The 16110-nt window shown below is 42.0% G+C and overlaps 1 protein-coding gene across 2 annotated transcripts in view; it reads right to left on the bottom strand.

Moving 5' to 3' along the window:
• Nucleotides 1-698: 698 nt before the first annotated feature.
• Nucleotides 699-16110, bottom strand: part of PDZRN3 (PDZ domain containing ring finger 3) — a 136431-nt gene continuing 121019 nt past the window's right edge. For both annotated transcript variants that reach the window (XM_071550220.1, XM_071550222.1), the window contains 7 exons: nt 15781-16034; nt 13540-13627; nt 6476-6574; nt 5530-5592; nt 5227-5328; nt 4041-4157; nt 699-3124 (listed from right to left, as the gene is read on the bottom strand). In XM_071550220.1, coding sequence (XP_071406321.1) covers nt 1574-3124; nt 4041-4157; nt 5227-5328; nt 5530-5592; nt 6476-6574; nt 13540-13627; nt 15781-16034 — 2274 coding nt within the window. In that variant the 3' untranslated portion in view covers nt 699-1573. The remainder of the gene's footprint in view (nt 3125-4040; nt 4158-5226; nt 5329-5529; nt 5593-6475; nt 6575-13539; nt 13628-15780; nt 16035-16110) is intronic.

Below are 16110 nucleotides of genomic sequence, written 5' to 3'. Positions count from 1 at the left end.
TCCCTTTCCAGCTTTTCACTCCTAGCAGTGAGACTTTAATTTTTGCTCTGTGTAGTTTTTGCTCAGTATAGTTATGGCAGAAGAGTCCAGAACAAAAACTTAGAAGGGTTTGGAAGCAAGTTTTCAAAGGAAAAGGGAGAGGGGATGGGGCATCTGGAAGTGATTCATAAGTCTGTCATTTGATCTACCATAATATTCCAATTTATATCTGAATTCTTAATCAGAAACAGAAAACAAGAAAAGGAATGTGATACCTCTTTGACACCTCTTTGTCTTTTTTCACGATCTAATTTGCATATTTATTTGCTTGAACTTAGGTATTGTCTGTTTTTAATACAAACCCACACTGAAAGTCTGTAGGTGGGTTTTACACACCACTAAGAAACCACGAAGCAAAGCTGGAGAGAAAAAGTCTCATTTCTTTCTTACAGTTCATCTTAAACACCTTGTGAGCTGAAGACGTGCATTGCTTGATTCTACTCTTGACAGTCCTTGTACTTCTCCCCTGCCTTCTCCCTTATGTCTCCTGCCTTCAAGAAAACCTCAGTCTAAATTCCCCCCAAAGTCAGGATGCTGATTATTCCCTCAGGTTTGGCTCTGGTGGGTGTCCAGGCATTTCTGCAGCACAGGAGCTATGCTTGAGAAAACAATGTTCTTGGTGGTGAAACCAGAAGGGAATAAAAAAGAAATTAAAGTAGTTTGAAATATAAAACAATAATTTATTTTACTTTATTTTACTTGTTAATGTTTGTAGCTAATGATGATTTCATGAAACTGCTTTTATAATTCAATACATTCAAATCTATAAAGCAAACAGTTACTACCATGGGCTTTTCAAATTCCACAAACTGTCTTATATAAACAAATTAGCTGTACATGCACGTTTCTTCAATAGGTTGCAACATTTGCAAACATGCTTTAAAATTCTTTAAAGCTGCATTATAGTGTAGTTTGCCTCGGGCTTTTCAGATGAAACCTATATACTTTCTTCAGAAACCTTAAAAAGAAAAATGTTTAAATGTTGAGCATAACTCTAAAAACTGCTGTTTGATAAATGTTAAATATTACAAGAGAATGACCCTAATTCTGAGTTTAAACCTTGAGCTAAGTATTGATAAACAGCACTCTGTGTAGAAGTGACCAACAGCAAAATAATATCACAAAATATGGTTTCACAAAAAAATACATAAGTGCAGTTGCTCTTGTGGGTTTTTTGTATTTTTTTTAGGCAAAGAAAAGCATGGGTACCTTTTAATATGAATATAGTTTAAGCAAATTACCTGTGTAAGTATGGTTAATACATTTCTGATATTTAAACACTTCATGTAAAAGGTAACAAGTAAAAAAGTACAATCAGTGTTCCAAAAAGCACTGCTAATATTGCCTTTGAAGGAGATGGGCAAGCTCCCTCTCCACTTTATAATGGAGATCCTGCACCCACAGTTGTAGAGTTCAGTATTTGAACTATAAATGTGATGCCTGTATCTTATATACAAAAATCTTGCCACATTGAACGAGGCATTGATTCCTACCCCAATGGTAGTGGTTTATGTACATAATTTAGCAAGGGTGATTATACAGTAGTCACTGACAGGAAGGAATTGTACACCCGTGTGCCGTCCGGTGACTTTGTTCCATGGGTTAGCAGTTCCTGGATTGTCATCCAATTGTCAAATATCTTTTTATTCCTCTTCTTCATCATTTTTTTGTGGCTCAGTTCAATGATGTTCACCTCTTTCTTTTCTTCTGCACCTTGCTGTTCCCTTAAGCACTCTAACCTGCTCTGCATCATGAACTCACGTCTCCTCCTCTGCTCCTTCGCCTTCACCAAGTGCTGCTTCCGCTCTTCCTTGCTCCAGTAACGGCCCATCTTCATCTCACTTATGGCATCATCATCAGTGGTCATGCCACTGCGCTCCTCCTTGATCTTTATGGCACGTTCTCTCAGCAGCCTGTCCCTCACTGGCCTCTTGGTGATGTAGCGGGTCCCGTCACTTCTGACCTTGACTTTCCACTCCATCCTCGGTTCGCTCTGGCCTGAGCCGAAGTCTTTGCACATACTCACCAGGCTCATCTGGCTCTGAGCGTACTCCACGGCGGATTTCTGCTGGATGAGCTGCATGTAGCTCTGGTAGTGCTGTGCATGGGCAGGGATGTGGGCATGCTTGTATGGAGAGTGGTGGTATGGGGCTGCGTAGGAGCCCGAAGCCTTCGGACCATGAGTAGGGCTTTTGCTTCCATCGCTGGCTTTTCTCTCCTTGTTCTCCAGCTGCTTGCCAAGGTCGGGCTCTTTAGCGGCGGCGTGGCATTTACCAGCGCTGGATTCATGGCTGTCTGAGCTGGCACACGAATTCTTTTGGGAGACGTTATACGCCGCTGCCCCCTCGTTACCTTGGCAGTTCACGCCTTCTGCAGTTCTGCGCAGGGAGTTGTCAGGGGAGATCTCCAGCGTGAGCGGAGTGCTCCGGCAGCTCTCCCCGGTGTTGTAGGCGCTCGAGCTGTCCTTGTCAGACTTCTCGGGGAGCTCCGTGATGTCCGAGAGCTCGTGCCTGCGGACATCGATGCTGGTGTTGTAGTTGCGGAAGCCGCTGTTGTGCAGCATCCAGGGCTCCCGGTACTGCTCCTTCAGCTGCTGCATCTTGTGAGCCCGCACGATGTTCAGGCATTCCAGCTCAATGTTGCGCAGCTCCTCGTTCAGCATCTCCAGCTCTCTGTCAACGCTCTCCTGGTCGCTCTTGCTCATATCCAGGGTGCTGTTGTGGTAATACAGGCTGTAAGGGTTGGCAGACTTCACCTGGCACTTCAGCTCCAGCAGCTCCCGGAATCGTTCGCACTCATCCACGGGGATGCCGAGGAAGTCAACGTCGGTGCAGTCGGCAGAGATAAACGACTCATTGCTGAACTGCATATCGCCACTTCCCAGGGTGTCATGGCTGTATGTCAGCTTCTTCTGGCTCCCCAAGGTGTTGGAGGAGGTGGTCTGATCATCCGCATTGTTCTCCTGCTCGGAGCTCTCGTCGTTGCGAGTGCTGTCGTCCGTGCGCCCCACGCCGCTGTCCTTCTCGTGCTGGTTGGATAAAATAGTGGCTGTGTCTGTGGTACCTCCGTCCTCCTCGTGCTTCTTCTAACAATGAAACAAAAAAAATCAGAAAGATAAATTATTGCAAGGGCATGAAAAGCTCCAGGGTGTTTATTTTTGAGTAGTTTTCTTTATCTCTCACTTTTCAATCTTTCTGCATCTTTGTCTTGTGTGGAAAAAACATTATTAAGAACTCATAGAAATGGTGACCAAGCACAGGCTGCTGTGGATGTCCCTTTCAGAAGAACCTGAGTCCTATGTTTCAGTTATGTAGCAATGACAGTAGAATTCAAATTGTTTTCCACTCAGGTGCACAACAATATCCAGTTCTACAGCAGTGCCAAAGTGAGAGCGTGTCTCTTCACAAAATATGGATGCCATAGAGGGTGTAGATTTATAGAAAACTTTAGAAAAACCTGAAAAGCTGTTCAAGAACTGCTTTAATTGTGGCAGAACAATGGGGGATACAGGCCCAAATCTGTGGCTCTCCACAGACTTTGCTATGTAAAAACCTTTTCTTTGCCTTTCTCCCCTTATATAGATCTCACTTCAGTAATTTGTCTGAGTTCTCCATTTGCATTTCCAGGTTTTGGGAGGCAGGCTGTTTTTAGTCTGTGTATGCATATCAAATAGGGAATTCTAAAATCCAGCTCTCTGCCTGCTCTATCCACCATATACCCTGTACTTCTCTCAGTGACCACAGCAAGAACAGTGGATTTTTAAGAACTGTGATCGTGTATCATAAGGGGCAAAGCACAAAAGGCAACAGTTTAAAACATTTTGCTCTCCAAGATGAAGTTAGTGGATAGTCATGTAATATCTTGATTTTACAGGAGATCCTTTTGCCTTGATCTTGACTTAATGTCATTTGAGACACACCAAGTGTATTCAGTCAAGCTCAGTATTGGAATATTGAGTGCAGTGGGAAGTTTGACAGCACTGCACACCAGAAGGGCAGTACCTGCTGAAGCATGCTGGCAGTAAATTGCATTGCCTGGTGGTGCTGTTCCTCTAACATGTCCATGTGCAAGTCATCCAGAAAATCATTTCTGTCATCATCCATCCATCCTTCATCCAGCTATGTGAAAAGGGAGGGAAAAAACAAACCAATTGTTGTCAAAAGAATGAAGACTGACATAAATTAGGTTTTTTCTTTGTGGAAAGTGACTGGGAAATCTCAGGGGATTCCTTCCTGTGACAGTGGTGCTGTATCCTGGGAAGGAGCACACATGTCCTTGTGCTAAGTGTAGGTATTGACTGTTCTACCTCCCCCCACAGCTGCCTCCACTTCCAACAACATGATTTTATCTGCAAAACCCTTTCATATATGAAAAAACTCCAACTTCTACATCCATGAAAATACTTCTAAGAGTTGGGGCTGTTTTGGTTTTTGCACAACTTGATTAGGATGTATAAAAATACTCCAGTGCCCTAAGCTTGAACACATTATTTGTGAGGCAGCATCAAGGACCAGGGGGAAAATCTAGCTCAGGATTGTAGGACCTTTTTTATTCCCATCCTCAATTATCCCTATGGGAGGGATCAGACACTTCCAGGCTAAGAGGATAGTGATGATCCTGACCCTGTGTCTGCAGGTGCACTGGCAAGGGCCGCTCTCACAGCACCAGGAGCAGAGACAGATCAAACAATGGTGCTCCTGGCTGTTTGTTCAACACCTTTGTTGTGCTAATCCCTGCTCTACAAAGGGATCTGGTTCAACCTTTTATTACAGATGAGGAGGCTTCTTGACAGTATTCAACTGCTTTAAGAGATGGTGTACGCAGAGCTAAATAATAGGTGTTTTAATGAATGAATAATCAATAGCTATAGGAGTTAGAGTTCAGTATGTTCTTCAAACCTGTGGCTTAAAACCATCTATAATACCTTGCACTGATGTTTGCAATAGCATTGCAGCACATATAAATCACTAAATGTCTTAGAAATTGAACTTTAATATAAAATATAAGTACCATGACTGCTCACTTCCATTATTTTAAACCATATATATGTCCAGTCAAACTGTATAATGTGGTTTTCAGGAGACTGGTAGATTTAGGTAGGTGAAAATTCTTTGAAAGAACTGCTTCCTACAAAACAGCAGCTGTTTTAATTAAGACTCAAGTGAGGGTTTTTTGTTGCTACAGTACCTGAATTTCTGGTCTTGCCACAAGTAAGGAGATATTCTTGCTCTCCTCACTGGAGAGAAGTGCCACGGCTTCCTCTCGGTTCTGCACCTCTATGCCATTGATCTTTGGGGGAAAGAGCAAACAGTGAGGTATTTCATGGGGTCATTGGATGCTGCTGTGATGAGCTCCACAGAACTGGACAGATCCTGGTGCAGCAGGGGCTGGGCACAGCCCATGTGCACATCTCCAGCCTTGTGCAGGGCAGGGTTGGGCAGGAGTGTTGGATTGGGCACGGGATGCTGTTGCAGCCCTTCACACACGTACCTGGATAATGCGGTCCCCTTCCCGCAGCCGCCCGTCCTTGGCAGCAATGCTGTTGGGATCAATCTGCAAAACAGGAGAACACTGAGTGCTCTGGAGGGTTGAGAGCTCAGCATTTACTTCCCATGGTAACCCCAGTGTTGGTAACATGACTGGTGGTGTAACCAGTGTGCCTGTCATTGCTGCTCTATCTGTGCCGGTCACATCTCCCTCAGTGACCACAGGACCTCTCCTTGCTCATATCAGACAAACTGAAATGCAAATTAAAGTGGTCAAGTCAACCCCAAAACATTTCTCCCTGAGCTGCACCTTCAGAGAATGCAGGTTCATCATGTTTGTTTGGTATTGAATGACCTGAAATGTCAGTATTTTGCCTCACACAGTGCTCTGATTAGAATCAGTTTTTGCATACAGAACAACTTATTTGCTAAGTGGGCCATTTTAATGGAAGATTTCAGATTTAGTTATGAGTTTCTTTCCCCAAATTGCTGCTATTAGTTTGATATGGATCTGCATGATAAAAAGTTCATGTATAAAATGCTACTTACTTCGTGGAAGGGGGCAAAGAGAGACAAATGGACCCCAAATATTTGCAAACAAAAATGTGTTTTGGGTTTTTTTAATAATTTGTACTGCTTCTGAAATAATTAAGAACAAAAATTAATAGGGGGGATTTATTTGGAATACTTTGAAGGCATTATCTGAAATTGAACAGCAAGACTCTGTTGGGGAAAAATGAACAACATTAAACGTTAATATAACCAAGTTTGACTCCAGTGGGTGCAGGACTGCACTCAGTTTGGAGAAAAGGAAAGTAATTAGATTTCTTCCAATTATTGTATTCTGGCTGCTTTTGTAACATGGTACAAACAAAAGACAAATGTCCTAAATGCCCAACAATGCAGTTTAAGAGACAAATTGTATCTTATGGAAATCAGCTCAATCTTACCTCACTCACATAAATCCCCATGTCATCTTCATCATCTGTCCTGTAACAGACAGTGAGGCCAAGCTTGTCCTGGCTGTTCACTCTATGTAAATCGACTTCCTGGGGTTCAAAAAAAAAGGAAAGATAAAGGAAAATACATTGTCAGTGAGACACCAGTGACTGATGGAAGCAATTTTTCAAATCCAATGAAAATATTTTGCTTAAGTGATATAGTGGATCTCTTTTCATTTCACTTGTAGACGAGGTTAACTTACTGAGCAAAACGTGATTATATGCAGACAATCAATACCTGGGGCATTTTTGACCCTTCAATCAATAAGAAGTCATTTTGAAAATAGACCTTTTATTGATCTTAAGGAAGAAAAATTACCTGTATTTCATGTAGTGGTAAGACTTCAAAGGCTAAAATACTTATAAAGTATGATTTCAATATTTGTCACAGCTGATACATACTTCCTTATAAGCAGGGAAATTCTCTGGATTTTCAGAGAAAAATATAATACTCTATTACCTTAAATCATATAATTTTCATGAGATGATCTAATAAATTTCTCAGAAGTGTGTCTGAAGATCAATATATTCTCAACAAAGCATTTGGTATTGGTAATAGAAATATAATAGGCACTTCAGTATCTTGGTTTCAGCAGGTCATGGTGGTCTTGTTAGTCTGGGAGACATTTAAGCCCCATCTTAAAAATGCATGTTCTTCCTCTGTGCTTTTTTGCCATGAAGAATTCCCAAAGATGCAACTGTGGGGCTCAAAGGGGAAAAGTGGGACCAAGTAAAGGGACACAGGGTGAGGAAGAGGGGGACCAAAGGGCAGAGCCTCCATCACGTGTCTGTGCCTGGAGCTGCTGTTCCAAGGGAAAAGTCCTGATAACGCAACTCCTTCTCCCTGCCTGTCTGTGCTGTGCCCCACACTGTGCCATTTGGAAGGGGCAAGACAATAAAACAAGCTGATATGAATAATTTATTGGTGCATCTAGATGACAGCTGCCAGGATCAGCAATCTCGTGTTATTTACTTGTCAACATGTGTAATTTCTTTTTTTTTCCCCCTAAAGAAACGTAGCTGTAAATGTCGGTGACATTTCAGCTGGTATTTAAGTGGTTTCAATCAATAGTATCCATGGTGAAGGGCTGTGCTTTTTCTCCCTCTTTTGTTACTTAAGGGTTTGAACACAATGCTTTAATAGCAGGTTTTTTTCAGATTTCTAAAGCTTTCGAGAGGGGAGATGGAGATTCTTCAGAAGAAAAGATGAGACAAAGTGGATTCAGTTCTGATCTCAGCTGATCCTTGGGTGTGCCACTGCAGTCCATGTGTTTATTCTGCATTTTATCATGGTGTGAACTGGGGGATGAGGTGGGATTTGGGCCAAATCCAGACCTAAAAAGACTCCCTTATTCCTTGCATACTTAAATATTTCATGTCTTTGGGAATGTTTTTATACACCTTACTGATTTGAGAAAGTGGCAAGAAACCAGTGCTGTGGCTTGTGCTGCTTGTCATAGTGGCAGTGAAAAAAAAAAGTTTAAAACCCCCACAGAAACAAACAGAAAAGTTATGGTGACCTTGGCTCTTATTTAAATAGATCCTGTGCAACCACAAACACTTGCCAACACCTTTTGGAGTGGAAGGAAAACAAGGAGCAAGCTGGTAGCTTCATTTACCTGCCACATGTTTTGACTAACAATGCATGTTTTTCCAACCATAAAGAGTATCATAATTAACAATAAAGCAGGGATTTATATTTAAAATGTGCCGTCCAAGATATCACCTGTGATATACTGGAAGGTAATAAATCATCTGGTAAATAATATATATATTTTAAAAGGAAAAAAGAGGTGTTGTTTAAAAACACACTCACAAACAAAGAGCAAAAAGAGCTATAGCAAACAAAAAATTCATAGAGCAGGTGTTGAGAACCTGAATTTTTATGAGTAATTAGTTGACAGACTTACTCTTGGGTGCAATCCCTCTAGACCTTGGTAGAAATAGAGTAAATGGGTTTGATGCTACCCAACTATGATAATTTTCCAAACTCAAAGATAGGAACAGCTGCTTTCTATGGTCTTTGCGTCAGTGAAGGTTTAATGCAATCATAAAGGTTTTGAAATATTTGAAAGATAAAAGTGTGCAATTCCAGTTGGAGTTGAAGAAGCAACACCAGAGTCTTCAAAGCAGAAGTTATTTTCCACACTGGGGGAGAGTCTGTATAATGCAGAGATACACAAAAGGGGAAAACACAAAACTGGCACCTGCAAGTGCAGGTTTTATGGCAGCTTGTGTAAATGTATCAGGAATGAATTAAACAAGAGGAATTAATGCAGGCCTAGAGAACTTTGGAGGTGTCAGTTCATGTGCTTGCAATGCCACAGGATTTGCCATTTTTTACTGTTCTGTCTCAAGGTTGAAGCTCTGAGCAGCCCAAGGGTCTTATCCTGCCATCCCGCAGGGTTCTGTGCTCCTCCTGCTGCTTCCAGAGCCTCTGCTGGGCCCAGGCTCCTTTGGATTAATGTGGAGATGAAAGTGTGTTTAGTGCTCAGCTGGGGCTCAGATCCTGTTGGAAGGAGCTGTACAAACCTCTCAGCAACCAACACTGCAGAGGGGAGACACTGAGGTGGTTCAGCACCTGGGCTGGATCCACAAACATCAGCTGGGAGATGATGGTGGAATCCACAAAGCCTGGGAATGTCACAGCTGTGTTAATACAATAAATGTAAAAATTTCATCAATTTTTACACTCACGATTCTGCTTCTTTAAGTCAGGTAAAAGTGACATTTTGAGAGACATTCCTGAGATGGATTTGGATGCTCTTTCAAAATAGTCTGTGCAAGAGAACTGTCTGAAAGATTATTGGCTCCACACAAAATGCAGAGCCAAGGAGGGCTTGAAGAGCTGATTGCTGAAACCCATGTGGCATTTGTAGCAAGGCAGGAAGAAATGAACATGCCCTATGACATTTACCTGTAACTACTCATAATAATGAATTAGGAGCAAGTGATAATAGTAAATTAACCTCTATAAGCTCAGAAGATCCTTCATTTGCAACGTATTATTGAATTATTGTACTGCTGAATTAGAATTATGGCCTGTCTGCACATTTATAAAAATCAAAGTTCTTTCTCTAACAAGGCAGAAATGAGAAGTAGAAATCTGAAATGAGAGGATAGAGAGGGGCAAAAAAAGTTCAAACATTGACAAAGCCTTATGCACAGTTTGCATAGCAAGTACTCTGTCCCTCTCCCTCTCTCTGTAAAATGTGGTGGGATTTTTTTCTGTCCTGACCTCAAGCAGGACCTACTTTTTAGTTATTCCATTAATAGGTTTCATGTAAAAAAGAATGTCAGGGAAATAAATATAAAGAACTCTTTCCTTTTATACTGTTTGAGGCCTTCTCAGTACTTTATGGCCATGACCCCGGTACAGCAGGAGGAAAAGTCAAGTTCTTGCTGTCTTGAACCTAAGAAAGTGATCTTTACATTTGTATTTTCACAAAAATGTGGTTTTCATCACAGGTAAAAAGTAAAAACTCCACCCCTCTGCTTTTCAGAGGAGAAAATTTGACAAAGCTGGATTTCTTTCCCTAATTCTTTGCCCTAGAGAAGAAGTAAGAATCTGCTTGGAGTTTTCTGTGCCAGCTCAGCACTCTGATGGTAATTCCCTGACAGACCACAGAGACTGGACCAGCTTTAGTCATCAGTAGTGCTCAGGAGGGCTGAAGAAAAGGGTTTCTCATCCTAATGAAAAGAGGTTTGGGATGCCTAAGCAGGATAACTTGGAGGATGCCCAGGCTCTCTGCCAAGCAGATGGGCAGTGGTCCATGATTTAGACCTCTCCTATGCAGTATGAGGTGTTAAGGCCAGGTTTAAACCCTCCAGAGAGCTGAGGAAAGACAACCTTTCAGTATTGGCTTGTGAGCAAGCTGAGAAGTTTTACCACTTTTGCATTTGCTCCAAACAAAGGACATACAAATATCTGTCTTAGAAAGTACAGCTGCGAAGCTTTTTAAACCTTTACATATTCAATCACTGCCTGAAGGAGGCCTGGGCTGGAGTCCTTTGTATTCAGAGACACAGCAATGCCTTGAGAAGCTCCTGATCTGGGCAACTCCCTGCGGAGCAGGAGTTTTCATAGAGAAGAAATATATTCACACAAAAGATACTTTGAAATGCTTTACAACCAGGATGGAATAAAAATTGCAGAGTGCCTGTGATGGAGCCTCCTAAATCCCATGTTCAGACAGTCACCTCCCACCTCTTCCCCTCCCCTGCAAATAGATTCTTGGGGAAGTAAAATTTCAACCAAAGCAGCAAAGTATAGTAGAGGGGAGAGCTTGAAACCTGGTACTCAGATTTTATTTATGGTTTTCTGAAAGCAGGGAAGTATTAACTTCAGACTATGAAGCAGAGATTTTGGTGCTTGCATTGTTTGTGTTGTGGCTGATGAGATGTTGTGGTTTCATGCTGAGAACACTGGGAGCTGTGCACTGGGTGGGCAAGAAGCTCTTTGAATGGATCTGGTGTCCTCCTTCAGTCTTTTGACACGAACACTTCACTTCTGTGCAAGACTGAGTGAGAGGGAAGTATCTCAGCAGTTAAAACATTTCATGTGGTTTTCATGTCCAAGCTTTGCTGAGTCCCAACCAACCACTCAGCTGAGTTCAGGTCTCTCCATGGAAAGAAGGAAGACCTACATAGGAGTTGCACATTGCAAAGGGTGAAGACAGAAAGGCAAATGGGAGGGAACAAGCCCCTTTTTGATGTAGAATGTTCTCCTTTGTAATGTGAGAAAGTTCCACGGAGAGAGCCCTGGCTTGGGCTGTGTCTGACAGCTGGCCAGACTTGTTTGAATAAACATATTAATGCATAACACTGCTGGGGAATCCTGAAGTGACATTATTCTTCCTTTATGAGCCTGAAATGACTTCTAGCTGGGCCTCCGTGAAGAATGAATGTACTTTTCATTTATAATAAAATAGGAGGTCAGGATTTAGTCCCTCATTGCTTGTGGCATGTAAACTTCAAAAGAAAAGAAATGGCATGTATTTATTTATTTTTGTAATAGGGAAAATAGGACAGTTACCTCTGAGTCATCAATTTTAAGATAAATGTTGAGAGATAAACCCGAGAATACAATTTTGGCATCTCAGCAATACTGCCAGCATAAATTCCTTCCTGTGGATATTTACATTAGAAGCTTGTTGTGAACTTGGGTATTTCACCTTTTTTGTCTTGTTTACTTGTTACAAATCACTAACCAGTCAGTTATAGACCATAAAAGTTTAGATGAGGAGCTTCTGATTTGAATTCAAAGCACATTTTATAGACACACAAACCCAGAAGGGTGACTTGATGGCTTTCTTACTTTCAACATTCCTGCTGCAGTCAATGAAACTGTGCCTTTGTGATCTTTTAAAACATATCTATCAAAAGGCAAACAAAAAAGCAACCAGCCAGTTGAGTCCCTGTTAGCACTTTGACCTTACCATTGATCATAGTCTTTACAATTTGAACAGGAATCTTTAGTGGTTTTTAAGAAACACTATTAGGGTACAGAGACTTTGCTAATGTTTATCTCCCTGCGTTACTGAGCTGATCACCTTTTGCCATCAAGTACTATATCAATGTCAAAATTATTAATGTTGTGGTTTAAGGCATATTAGCATTTGGCTACTGGAGTGTGTGTGTGTTTAAACTGTTTTCAGCTCAACTAGTTGACCTTCTAATGGAAGGAATTATAACTTATTATCTTTCCTAAAAACTCATTTTGGAAAGACACTGGTAGGAAATACTCATTTTTTTCTACATTTTCCTTTAAGACTGAAATCTCTATTGTATTTGTTTTTATATAAGAAAAAAGTGCCCTTGTTTGAAAAGTAAGGCCTTGAAGTCTTCTAAGTAGCATTTGTTTTATGGGCACTTTGATTTTATCCTGCCTTTGATTTACGTTTGTATACAGAGATGAATTGCTACCAGATCTGCAGAATTTGGAAACAGCTTGCAAACTTTTTATGGGGTTTTAGTCCTTGATCCTGCAAACACTTTTATAGAAGGGAACAACTTCGTGCTCATAGAGCAACTGAACTCTGCTCCCACTGAAGCTGTTGATAAATCTCCCTCTGATTTAAGCAGAGCTACAGGCAGGGCAGCAGTGCCTGCTCTGACAAAGAGGCGTTAGCAGGACCAGGATCTAAGAAATCAGAAGTGCAAGCCAGCTAAGGGCAAACTATTCACTTATTATCTTGGATAGATTAGGTGGGTCAGACATAGCTGGCAGTATTTAGAACTATTGGGATACTTTACTGCTATTCATTACAAATGATTCAAAGCACTTCACTGGGTCAGCCCTGCTGAAATATCTTGCAGAACTAAGGCCCACAATTTATGTGCTGTACTCTGAATGGTTGGGAACAGGTTATTAAAATTAAGCATGAGAAAACTGAAGATGAACTTCTGAAGGTACACATAAGTGCTAAAAGCAAAAGTGATTCTTAAAGATTTGGCAGGAAAATGGAACTTGCATACTTTACTGACTGGTTCAACTTTTATTATCTGTAATTTCATATATATACATATGTCACTTTAAAGTAATGAAAAAGGGAGGAACAGCTTAGTATAGAGGCAAATCTATCCTGGTCTTGTCTTGTAAACTTAACATATTTCTAAATTGTATGATCAAGAACATCTGTTTCTCAGCTGGGGAATATTTAAGAGAAACTCACACATTTTTACTGTGGTTATGTGGAGCAAGTCCTGCCACTCAGCAGAGCCTTTCGGATTTTCAGAAAGCCTAAATCAGCACAGTTACACAGAACTTAATTAATGGAATCAATGACTTCATTATTTATGTTAATTTGTGAGTTGAAGATCATCAGTCCCTGGTGCACAGTTCAGTGAACTGCTAAAGGTATCAGCAGGGTTTGCAATTGCAAAGTAACCAGTGAGCAATGTTACCACAAATACCTGCTCTGAAATGTCTTTTCACTCTATAAGCAATACAAGGACTGAGACACGCACATGTTAAACCATCGGTAAACGAAACAGTAACTCAGAGAAACTACCTCTAATTCCAACTCATCCCGGTCCATTTCTTGATGAATTCCTCCCATGTAGTCATTTGGATCATAGTATTCATGCACTGATGGATGGCTGGAAAAAAAAAGGTCTGTTTTAGGGCAGCACTCAGCGCTCTAATGAGCATGTTAATGGCATTCCAAGCTTGTAGCTCATTGTGAGCGTGAGGGACCAACCACAGCAAAGGAGATGCATGTGCTTAATTCGATGTGCTACACTATTTACACCAGCAAGGGTTTTAAACCAAAATTATCTGTCTTGCAAGAGGACAGCCTGCTGTTTATTACAGCTTGAGCTCTCCCATGCTTTCATTGTCTATACTTTGAAAGTTTAAGCATTGCAATGCTCTTGTGATCACAGTTTTCTATGCTGGAATTCTTTTTTTTACAGTGAAAGTGAACTCCCTTTAATTCTCTCTTAACTAGATATATCTCTGAGGCTATTTATGTAACAGCATCTGCTAATTGGCTAAGATACCCACATTGTCAGAGGCAGGGTAGATTAATCTGAATGAGATTTGGATAAGTTGGAAGAAGCATTAGGAAAAATTACTCTGTTTGCTTGTACATGCTGGGTGACAACACACTGGAAGAGCTGCCTGCCTGCTCTCACATGTCAGGACAGTTATGAGATGGGCTGTGTGGGGAGGACCAACCTCTCCAGCTCACAGTAAGGTCAGTGATGACGCCAACAGTTCATATGTGTCCCACAAATTAAGGAGCAATATGAAGTTGATAGGGCTAAGCTGGAATAATGCAGGCATGTTGCAACCTACATCCTAGACTGGTTTGGCTTGGAAGGGTCCTTAAGGATCATCTACTTTCAACCTCTCTGTCATGGGAAGGTACACCTTCTCTAGACCAGGCTGCTCAAAGCCCCATCCAGCCAGACCTGGGATGGGCATCAACCATTTCTCTGGGAAACCTATTCCAAGGCTTCACCACCCTCACAGGGGAGAATTTAATCCCAAATTAACTTTTGCCATTTTCTTAATGTAACTGGCTTTGCAGCTGGCAAGTTGGAGGTGCTGAAAGCCCCTCCTGCAGACGTGGTTGGGGTGTGCAGTGTTGGTACTCCAAGAATAATCACGTCCTCTCCACAGTGCTGCAAGCCCTGCTGTTTGCTCACTGCAAGCATGCTCAAAGCTACAGCCTTTTGTCAAATATTTCCACTAAATTGTGCTGCTGTGCTTGGATTTTCAATGGGCTGGGAACAGGTGGCCATGCCGGAATATTCGCTGGAACCATCTTTTAAGTACCCACGGAGTCACGAAAGGAACAGACACTGCACACAGAATCCCAGCTCCTGGCTGGATGTGGGAATGTGAACGTGCTGTGAAAGTCACTCAGCAGCAGCACAGGATCAGTGCCTGTTTGTAGCCAAACCCTGTTTCCTAGGAGCACCGACAGGGATGTCTGGAAGGGGGAGTGTGAACAGTGTTCCGCTCCCAGAATGGTCCTGCACACTCATCCTGCCCTACTCTGTGTGCAGCATCATCTCAGAGCCAGGTACTGCTGTGCTTTGACCACATCAGCCTCTCCTACACAGCAACTGAGACAGTCAGAATCCTTTCTGTTCCTTGTTCCCTGTGGAGATGCGTGGCAGGATGACAGGCAATTTGCAGGGGTTCCTTGGGGAGCTGTTTTCCCCTCAAACAGCATGTGAGGGCGGGGGGTGTGTGCACTAGGAGATAATTGTCATTTGTATTTGTAAGTACAAAAGCATCAAATTACCATTAACAATAATTAAAATTTGATTCTAAAACATCCTTGACAACACTGGTAAGTAATTTTAGTCCTAGAAAATAACTTATTTGAGTAACAGCGCTGCAGGGTTATAATAAAGTAATTAATACACTGGAACAGAATGTAGCAGCTCTTAGCATTACACAATTTATGGCAGCCATAAAAAATAAAGTTAAAACATAAGCAACCCAAAGAGGCAGTGAGAGGAATTACAAAATGCAATAACTTTATCCATCAAATGCCAGCAAAAAAAATGAGCTTTATGAGGCCATGTTGTGACTCAGTGGCATTACTCATGTGAGTAATGGCTTGCTAATGTGCAGGAAAAATGAAAATGTTGTGAGTTATGGCTGAATGGTGCAGGAATCCTGGCTGCTCCCAGAGTACACATTCACCAGCCAGTCAAGGTGAGTTTGTGAACTACTTCTGACATGCCACACTAAGAACACAAGGATTCTCAAGGGCTTCCCAACTGTTACTTACTCTTCAGGCAGGAGATACGGATCCAGCACAGACACAGGTGGGGTGGGAGAGCCCATCTTGCTCAGAGCCATGATGTGCTCGAAGGTGATGTCTGTCTGAGTGCCCACATCTACCAGCTGAGTGTCGGGAGTGGGAGTGAAGCCCTTGGAGCGCGGGGTCCTCCTCAGCACCTGCACCACGATGGGCTCCTTGGCTGTTTTGAAAGCCTCCACCGCCTGCTCGTGCGTGGCTTTGGACAAATCCTTCCCATTGACCTGGGGGAGAAACCAAGGGAGAGACACTGTCAGGGAGGGAGGTTGCCTTTGTTGGCTTTGCAGTTTATCTACAAGT

Source organism: Pithys albifrons, chromosome 3, assembly GCF_047495875.1.
Source record: "Pithys albifrons albifrons isolate INPA30051 chromosome 3, PitAlb_v1, whole genome shotgun sequence".
Taxonomy (NCBI): Eukaryota; Metazoa; Chordata; class Aves; order Passeriformes; family Thamnophilidae; genus Pithys; species Pithys albifrons.
Note: the sequence above shows the minus strand (reverse complement) of the source record. Positions and strands in the feature narration are given on the sequence as shown.